Here is an 11,284-nt window from a genome sequence, read left to right as displayed (position 1 = left end):
TTGCAGGAGGGTGTAATGGTTGGTTGAAACATGTTTGTATGTGTAGCAAGGATTTGTTGCTAAAAATGCCGGGTGGTCATCCATCCGGGATCTAGTTACAGCGGTCGATACGTACACTCAAAACATTTCCGCAGTTATGATGTCCAGATATCCTGCACACTAAGCCACAGAATATGATTTACCGTTACTCGAAACATTCGTTTTGTATTTCTCATATATAAATATTGGTGGTTGTATCAACGTCTCTCGACCTAGTGACCGGGCACTTCTCTTTCAGATAAATTATTAAACACTTAATTGAGTCTTTCGATTTACTAATGATTTATATTTTGTAGATGGTATAATTTTAAAGAGAGACTGTGTGCAGTAACAGAAAATTGTGCAGCGAATAAATATGTGCTGTGCTGTGTACATTTAAACATTTGTTATAATATATTACTATGCATTTGAATATTTATTACAATATAAGACTATTGTAAATTAATTTCAAGTATGGATTTTTTATACACTAACATTAGGGTCACATAATCAAGAAATTAATTGTTAAAGTTATTTTATATGGGGAGATCAATTTAACAAAAGTCGCTCATTTTTTATAATTTGTCGGAGTATTTATATCTATATAAATTAAATATCGAACAAGTAGTTTTTTTGGTAAATAATTAAAATTCATAAAAGCAGAGAAGTGGAACAACATTTTTGCAAGGTTCATTGAAACCAGAATGTAGTTAATAGTGAAATTAAAACCCAAATATACTTATAATATGTGAAATAGTGGTACTTAACCTTCTATGATAATTTATTATAAAGATATTATAAGTAAAAACTCAAATTTGGCACTATTATACAGTAATTATCACATTTTCCTATAATTTAACAGAAATTATGGAGCCAAAAATATAGAAATATCTATATGTACAGCGAGACATAGGACACACTAAGATACAGTCCATAGTTCATAGTTTTGTTTCATTTATAATAATAATGCTTTGTAATATAGGTAGTTTTTCATAAATTCATATTTAATAAAGTTGGCTTAATGATTTGTTTGAACTATTTGTATGTATTAATTCCAGTCTCACTGCACCCCAGTTTCACATACGGATATATCATTACTTATTACCAGGCTGTGAATTTAATGCATTTGCATATTTTTTTGATACACAGTATGAAATAATGGTTACGGCCAAAATTTGTTTTGTTTTATTCATAGTTCAAATACGAAATCGTATTTGGCATATAATTTAGTGGGTTGGGTTAAATAATTACATGATTTCTTGGTCACCTATAGTTAGTATGTAAATTTAACATTTTTTTTTTTTTTGTAAACAAATTTTATTATTATTTATGAATTTGAATAGTTTTGTAATAAAGGCTTTTTTTTTATAGAGTATTGTTTTGAATAATTTAAGTGAATATTTTACACTTTTTTATTGCATTCAATTTAGAGCCTTCCTATTTACTTTAACTTTAAATCATACCTACCACAGTTAATGTTAAATATCAACAATTAACAGCTTCTTCAACTTGATGACACTTAAGAGGATGTCAGATTTTTAGCACACTTTTTATTTCTCTCTCTTACCCACGCACAATCATAAGTGCAACTTGGGGCAGGCTGGAAAGGCTCAGCATCCCTAAAACTTGTAATAGCGATTAGCGGTAATAGGGTTGGTTCTACTAATCGTACATTTAATATGCTACGCGTGGGTCAAAGATGGAAACAAAGAGTGCGCTGACATACCCAACCAGCACACAGTGGGATAAAACACGAATTTAGCGTGCCAAAAAGAGAGATACCCGTTTCCACCAAAAAAGTTTGGAAACCATTAGTTTTAATTTTTAAGCAATATATGTTATGGTATGTATAAAATATAATAATGCAACATGTAGGTAAAAGCAATGAAATTTGTAAATAATTGCAAAGATCATAGGTACAACTACATCGATAATATTCAATAGTTGTTGATAATCGTCGATCGTGAATCTTTCCATTCTCATTTCAGCGAACAATTTTATAAGGCACACCCATAATTTTTTACATTTTTACATATACTTATAGACACAATACAGACGGATACTTATATCAAAATTAACAGTACTAATAATAATATAAAAAAACTTCCAAAAAACAAAAAAATATAAAACTATTAAACTATTAAATTCATCATTAAATGATTAGTCAGAGATCACTTGATTACTAAATATAAATTGAATTACCTAAGAATAATTAAAAAACATTTTGTGAATGGAACAAGATTACTGCTAATATTTAAGTCTTAATTATTATTAATAAATAAATTCGAATAATAGATATTTTAATACCCTTTTAGTATCAACATTCAGTGTAGATTGTTTCTGATCGGTTTATATATATTATGTAACTATTTTCTATAAAACAACTATTCATATAAAAACATTCTAACAATTTAATGCAAGAATTCTCATAAATTGATCTTACAGCAGCCTTAAAAAACCCAAAATACATTTGTACATCAGTTATGCACTACACCTACCAAATTAAAATTTTAGTTCCCTATTATGGTGTAGGTACTAATACAAACAATAAATTGTTATCCGAAAACACAATTTCGTATAGGTACCTATTGTTATTTACTAAATACCTATCTAAAATATATCCGATACATTTAAAATAAACATATTAAATCATAATTATTAATTTCTAATCAGCAGTATTCTGAGAAAATGATAGACTTGGAATTTTACAAATTTAGTTGGTATTAGGTATAGTCGGTACCTACTGTAAATTTGATGCATTTACTGTATACCATTATGTTAACTCTATCGCATTTTTATTTAATGATTCATAAGATACAATATGCTTTTATAAAAATATGCTTGTACTTCTGATATCTATTCACCATTTTAATCAATAATTAAATTCATAAACGAAAATAATAATTTAAATAATATATAGGTATTATGTTAATATTATTAAATCATTATAATTTAAATTCAAAATTATAAACTATTTTGGTTATTGTCATATCAAATTTCAATGAACAAATTGTTCCTTAACACAGAACTCTTTGATATAAAAAGTTGCATTATATAATATCCGTGAATTCATCATATGTATCTAGTACATAGTCTACAAATTCGCCAGACCAAACCGGTGTAAATTTCCCCTTAAAAAGTAAACCGGTGTTGATTAAAGAAATTCGATGTACTAAACCGATTTAAAAATGCGTCACATCGGTTTGGTTTTTTTCGACCATCATAACGAGGTGGTCGAGAAATATCGATCGAGATTTGTCCCCACCTTATTTTAATATTTCCCCTCAACAAGCATTCCTTTATCATATATTGCATGTTATCATTTATTCTTTATAGTTGCATTTACAAACAACAAACATGTGTCTTTAATTTTACCTGAACACCCGTGTAAATTACATAGTTCATATAAAATGCTCTCCAAAGTCCGAAAATTGTCTTTTAGCAGTTAGCACCAACACACTTAAAAACCTACCATTAATTTTACTTCGATTCATTTCTAGAAATTCACTATGTCTTTATGGGATACTTCTGATGATGCGATGGATAGTTACATTGAAGGTATGAACATGTTTAAACCCTTCAAACGTTGTTGTTTTACAATAATGTATTGAAGTACATAATATTTTAAATCAATATTATTATATTTTATAATTTATGATTCAAAATTTGTTTTCAATTTATTATTCCAGTTGTTGGTGAGGACATTGTAAACGATGATGGTAGCCCCTTTAACCATACTATTCCAAACTATGAAATTTCCAGTAATATTACATTTGAAATTGTTTCATAAACTAAATTTGATAAAAAATATGAAGCATACTTTTTTTTTTAGGCCCATGGACACCAGCAGCTACGAAACTGTTGATTGCACTCAGATCAACGTATAATGAGAAATTTCAAAATATAAGAAAAAAAGGGAAAAAAATGGAACTGTGGTTACTAATTTCTAATGAAATGAAGGGAAAAAATCACAACTTCAGTGAAAGGCAGTGAGATGAAAAGTGGCGACGTTTACTAACACGTTTTCGTCAAGTAAGAGATGCGTCCAAGGTATCGGGAAGTGGTAATATCAAATGACAGTATTACGATTCTATGGAAAATTCCATATCTCCAACAGTGAGACAAACAGTTTCTCCACCCAGAGGTTAATTAATAATTTTAGTAATAAAATATATGTATATACTTAATGTTAGGTTAAAATTAACAGTTTTATTAACCTAAAACTAAATGTAAAATGTTTTTTCTTGTAGTTTACATCCTTATATTATATTTTATAATTTATTAATACAACTTTTATAGATCTATTGCATGAATCATCTGCAAGGCCACTGCTCGAACCTTCAATAAGTTTAATTCCTGAATCATTGGAATTTTCAATTCACGAACCTTCTCAACGCGTAATGGAAGAACCTTCAACGTCTGGGTTGATACAAAAATCATTATTAAATAAAATTAGCAATAAAACACCTTCTTGGGTTACAAAATTTGAGGAATTAAAAAACGAACAGTTGAAATCAGCAAAAGAAAATGCAATGCAACTCAACGATCGGTTAGTAAATAAGTATTAGATTATTAGACCCATTTTGATTATTTCTAATTATTCATTTATACATAATTAATAGTCTTGACAAGTTGGAAAAAAGGGAAGAAGCTATGCTAAAAACACAAGAAGAACTTGTTAAAAAATTAGAAGATGCGAATAATATCGAACTACAGAAACTTGATGTATTTAAAAAAAATGTTTAATATGGATTAGTAGGTATGTTTGTTTCTATTTTTTTAATCATCAGTTTATTTCAGTTTTTATTAGTTGTATTTCCTACATTTAATTAATCTCATTTTTAAATTATATTTTGTTAAACATTACTATGACATAATATTAAAACTGTTATATTAATTTTAAATATGTTCTGATCATAATTAAGAAGGAAACTTAAAGACTATATTTGTAAGTAAGAGTAAACACTTACATTTTTTGTTTTTTATATTATTTTTTGTTAAACATTACTATGATATATACATAATACTATTAATTTTAGACTTAAATGACCATTATCTTTGTATGGAGTTAGAAGACCCTCTGTAAGGGGATAGGCACCATCGCCAAGAATATGACATGATTTTGGGAACAAAGACAATGGATTGTTAAGGATTGATTGGCCAATTTTACTGCATCGATAGATTCGAGCGTCATGAGAATCTATCATTTATATTCTATGGAAAATCTCAAAGTCGTTGCAGAAAACACAATCGATTAAAAATTCTAAAATTTCAATAAGCAAAGCAGATATGAAAAAAAAACTTACTGCGTTCCGCATAATTTTATTTTTCATAAATCACAATATTATTTTAAGTTCTATATTCTGGAGCGTTTCCTCATCGGCGTCGCAGTTCACACACGTCACGGATTCCGCCGAAAGAGTCGATAATTAAAGAAGGTTTGTTTTAATATTCTTTTGGGGCTTAAATTTACTTTTAAGAGTTAAAATAATTATTTAATGTCACGAAAAATGTGCTATCCAAGTATTTTAGGCATATATTTTAGTTCCGAACTAGAAATGTATAAAATGCGTGAGATATAAACGTCGTCGTCGTTTTTCCAGTCCCCGGTCGTTCAATAATTATAATTAATAGGTGCATACCTATGTATATAGGGTACATGAAATATATATGTTTTGGTTTAATTTATAGAAATATATTTTATTACTGATAATAATTTTAATTGTATTTTAATTTTAATTTATAACTGGTAATTTTTTTTTCCAAATACAATAATAAGTTATAGATAATAGATGTTTATCTATTGTCTATTAATTTAGTGTAACATACTTAACTTCTATTGTTCATCTAATATCTGTATCATAGGGATTAGGGACGTATAACCATGTAGGTACACATAAAAGTAATATTCACGGAATGGTCAATTGCCTATCCTGACGTGTGTGCTTAAATGAATAATATACTCATATAGTCGTATAGGTACATAATAATATAAAAGTGTAATACATATACGAATGCGTTACCTACCTATTATGTTCCTAAAAATTCAACAGTTATTATTATATTTATTTATTTTTTACTATAGGTAGGCACATTACAAGACTCTAATTAAAAAATAAATTTAGTGAAATAAAATAAACACACCTACTGTAATTATTAGTAATAAGAATAAATCCATGCATAAATTATTAAAATACTAACGAACAAACGAAAAACGATTCTGAGCAAAGACAGTAATAAGGACTTAGTAATATCTATAATTTTTTGACCCCCAAAGTACTAACTAAATTCACTTAAATAACTCAATAATCCAAATAACTCACATATATACCATTATTGTTTGAACAATTTGTGTTAAAGAAGTGATAAATCCCAGCAATAGTAAAGAGGTTTTGTATAACTTACTGAATAATCAGTTCTTTAGTGAAAAAAACAGCGTTTTTAAATTAAAAACTAGAGACATAAAATCGTATGGAGTGCTTAAAAATATTTCGTTATTAAATTATTTGTGTTCACAGCACACTATGCGTTATATGATCACCGGTCACCATAATAATGTATTGTTCTATAAAATATTATAATAACCTATAGTTGAAATAATATTATCAATTGCCCTTCATTCTTAAATCGGATAATTTATTAATTTTACCATGAAAATATTAATATTATCAGTCACATAGTAGAATAAAATATATATTAAACTTATATTACATGAAATATATTACATTGCATATTATGTTATCATAATGTATATAATTCTAAGAACCTATAGATGTTGCAGTTGTGTAGTCACGACGTATTGAGGTAGGTGTGTTCTCTTGATAGTGTTATCGTTTTTTTTTTAAAAATCTTAATCTGAAATACTTTTGTGAATCCTGCAATTATGACTTACGTGATATACCTACCCGAATTGATAATTTGTATAAATCGTTTGCTATTAAAAGTTAATGAACTTATCAATAAAAAAATAATAATTTTAATGTTTACACATTGTTCTGAAAAGTTTATTATTAATGAGATCGGCGATAGCTAAGAACATAGTTCGATGAGAATTCGTTAATATAAGAGTAACAATATCAGATGTTTTTGTTAAAGGTTGGAAAACTTAAGGAATCTTGTGTTCAATTTTTGTCAATTAAATAAATAATAATAAATATAAATATAATAAATACATTGTGGATTTACGCTCAATTATATTCTTAATTTCCACTAATAACAACTTACAAAGAACATCATATTAAATTAAACGACAGTGTTATTGAAAAGAAAGTTTAAAAAAATAAAACATTTCTCATAGCTTAAATCAAAGCTACATCAAAGAAACTAAATTATTTTTGTCACAAACAAGTTTTTATGAAAACCCTTATTTTCTGAATATTTTTTTCTTGGTTTTTCCCGACGCGTTAGCAAACTACTAAGAATAGCTACTTTTGACCCCCAAATCACAAACCAAATTAATTCAACCAACTATTATTAATTCAATAACTTACATAGATATCGTTATTGTGTATACAATTATTTGAGTTAGAGAAGCACTTTATCCTAGTCATGAAAACATTTGTACAAGTTACTGAATACCTAATTACTTCTTTTTTGAAAAAAATACGTTTTTCTAAATTGAAAAACTAAACATAAAAAATGTTATGGTGTGCTTTAAAATATTTCATTACTTAATTAATTTTATTATTAAATCACGGTGCACTATGTTATATGAGAAATGGTCACCATAATAATGTATAGTTTCGTAAAATGTTATAACTATAATTAAAATAATATTTTTAATCGTCGTTCATTCTTAAATAGGATAGGTATACATCTATATAATATATAAAAATAAGTGTACATTTTGAATAAATTTTATAACTCAAGATCCACCGAACCGATTTTGATAAAAAATTCAGGGCATATTAAGATTGATATGTAGATGGTTTTTGTGAAGTTTTTACGCTGTGCAATAAGTGGTTCAGGAATTATGGCCTCTTAAGTGGACACCTGGCGACATGGCCAAAAACAACAAGTTAATAGTTGCGGATTAAAATAATAATAGTGTATTGTATATTGCTTGCTATTGGTTACGGGCACCTTTGTTGATTTGTATTATTTTTTTGTCAATATATTATATATATCTTCTAACTATATAAATGTGAAATGAAAATCTTTGTACAGGGTCAACTCTGGAACTACTTATCAGATTTTCTTGATTTTTTTTTAAACGAAAGAGTGTATCACGGAGAAGGTTATTATGAAACAAAATTTTAGGAAAAATCCACCGGAAAAGTAGGAACTATGGATGTCAAAAATACAACAGTGACGCAACAGGTTAGGTTAGGATTTTTAATTTGATTATATTAATCCACCATAGATAGAATACGACAAACTTGATATAACTTCGATACTTTAGAGTTAAATCAAACACTTACATACAAACTAGGGGTCCGCGATCTAACGCAGGTAGATTTCTTACCTGATAATATACTGTTGCGAATCAGAATTTTTATTCCGGGCAACGGAAAAGTTAAAACTAATTTTAAACACCATACACCGAATATTAAATAACAAATTGAACAAAGTTTGAGTCATATAGAGTTGGTACATTTAACGGGCAATGAAGTGCACGGGTTCAGCTTGTTTATTATATTTATATCTGCGTGAAAATTAATATTATCAACCACAAACTAGAATAAAATATATTGCATTGCATAATATTATTTTAAATGTCCTGAATATTATTTTGTAATACCCGGAGATTTAAATTTAAGTACCTAGTTTTGACTGATCTGTTGACCCAAATACTCAACATCATAGGTTTGATAGCATCGTATTTAATAGTTATAAATTATAATATAATATACTATTATACTCGTAGTTATATTTTATAGCATTGTATTTACTATTTAGAATGATGTGTGTTTATTTTTATGTCAATGATCATCATTTTGGGTAGTAAAAACCTAGGATTTTCGATATCAGCATAATTTCTGGTATAAAAGTAAATCTATTTGTCGCTTTTGGGAGGTAAAAATCGATAATCCAAAGTAGTTTTCAAAAGTGTCAGGAAAAACAAAAAAAAAGAGAATTTTTCGCTGGTTGTCGTTTGCGCATCACTATTATTATTTTTGACCTTTTTTGTAAGACAGTTGCGCATCGTTCAATTTTTGGGTTATACATCGTTTGCGCATCGATCGTTTAAAAGGTCGTACATCATTTGCGCATCAATATTATTTAACAATAGAACTGCAGAAAGCGCAAGTTGTTTTCCAACTTTAATCTTAAAATTCAATTTTCAAATATTGTATAGGTTTTTCTGTTTTAAAATATATATGCACCGTAATAATATCATGTAAGCAATTAGTTTGCAATAATACGATATGGCACGAGATTAACAACTAAAGTGTACGGGTGATCAATCCATTTTTATCGCACAAGTATATCAAGTTCCGGCAGCGTCGTCGATGCCTCAAAAAAAAAAAAGATAGTAGATTACTCGTAGTAGGTATTAGTAAAACTCGTTAGACGCTGTCGAGACGTACGTGTGACACACGACACGTAAACGGTTCGGTAATCGGTACATTATAATATTATAAAATAATTTTTTGACTTTAGAGTACATGTAAAAATGAGTCAATTACAATTCATTAATTCAAATCGTGGAAAAGCTGCAGCCATTTTCCCAAAGTATTTTTATACAGAAAGGAAAATTCTGAAAAATTGTGAGATTATATTTATGTATCCAAAAAAAGATTACTATGCCTCAATAAAAATTTATGAACACCGACGTACGTGTTGGAAATACGCGGAGAACACACACGTCATCTCCAATTGACGGATTCGGAGATAGAAAAATACGAAGTAAGTCAAAATAAGAATTATAAATTAATTGGTCATTTGACTAAATTATGACAAAATACGTAAAAATCACGAACATTTGAAAATTATTTTGAGTTAGAAATACATAAGAATGTTCCTTTTTATATCTAAGATTTGAAAATCAAATACATGATTTCTCGTAAGTTTGTCTACTTTAATCAAAAAAAAAAAAATAGTGAAATATTATTAGTGATTTTCTTATTTTATTGTTATTCAAAAACAAATAACCATAAATACTTTAATATATAAACCTTAATGTGTTGTTTTTTGATATAACATATTCATAACAATAAATATATGAAATATTGTTAAAATAATCAAATTTATAATTAATTAATTTTTTTCAGATTAAAAACACTATAAAGAAAAAAGCTACTGAAGAAATATCAACAAGACCTAACAAACAAAATTATACGGAAAGCAATATCCGAAGCAGATCATGTGACGCTTAATGATATTTCCAACTACAGACAACATATATATAGAAAACGAAGGAAGGTTTTACCAGTGTTGCCGAAATCATATGATGAAGCTATTTCGCAATTAACTTCTCTGGAAACTCTTTTAACTTTTAAAAAAGAACAATTTCTTTATATCAATGATAATAAAGTTGTATATTTAACTTGTAAAACCAATTTAAGAACTTTATGTGACAATTCAGAATTCATTCTAGCAGACGGGACCTTCAGATATTGTCCAAGATATTTTTATCAACTGTACACGATCCATATTTATAAAACGGGCTATACTTACCCTTAGCTTATTATTTTTTAACCGGAAAAACAACAAAGGATTATATTGAAATGACAATCTTTAATCAACTTATGTAATTCGAATAACTTAGTATTCGACCCAAAATCTATCAGAGTGGATTTCGAAAAGAGTTCACATTTAGCAATTCATCACTGTTTTCCACTATGTAATATATATGGTTGCCAATTCCATCTAGGACAGGCTTAGAATAGAAAGCTTAATCAAGATTTTCCATCCCTAAGAAATGAATATAAAGCTAATACTGAAGTTGGAAAATGGATTAAATATTTCTTTGGTCTATCTTTTTTTCTCTTGAAGAAGTTTCTGATGTGTTTTGCAAATTGATCGAAATTGCACCAAATAGTGACGTATTACATTTTAGTGATTTCATATATGACAATTATATTCAAGAAAATTGTTTATTTCCACCTGAGATGTGGGCAGAAATTCCATCAACTTTACCTAAAACTACTAATTTACCTGAGGCATTTCATTCGCATTATAATGCACAATTTTACAGTACTCATCCTTCAATTTGGAAAGTATGACATTTTTATAAATTATTAATTTAGTAAAGTTAATATTTTTGTTTTATATATACTTAGGTAATAGAAACGCTGAAAAAAATACAGACAATGACGTATGT

At 27.7% G+C, this 11,284-nt stretch overlaps 1 protein-coding gene across 1 annotated transcript; it reads left to right on the top strand.

The window, feature by feature from the left end:
• Nucleotides 1-4,044: 4,044 nt before the first annotated feature.
• LOC107883984 lies at nucleotides 4,045-4,770 on the top strand. Its single transcript, XM_016805159.2, has 3 exons — nucleotides 4,045-4,162; nucleotides 4,318-4,567; nucleotides 4,641-4,770. Exons 1-3 carry the CDS (start codon nucleotides 4,111-4,113, stop codon nucleotides 4,762-4,764), a joined length of 426 nt encoding a protein of 141 aa, XP_016660648.1. The 5' UTR covers nucleotides 4,045-4,110; the 3' UTR covers nucleotides 4,765-4,770.
• The last annotated feature ends 6,514 nt before the right edge of the window (nucleotides 4,771-11,284 follow it).

This window comes from Acyrthosiphon pisum, chromosome A1 (genome assembly GCF_005508785.2).
Source record: "Acyrthosiphon pisum isolate AL4f chromosome A1, pea_aphid_22Mar2018_4r6ur, whole genome shotgun sequence".
Lineage (NCBI taxonomy): Eukaryota > Metazoa > Arthropoda > Insecta > Hemiptera > Aphididae > Acyrthosiphon > Acyrthosiphon pisum.
This window is presented reverse-complemented; position numbering and strand designations above follow the sequence as displayed.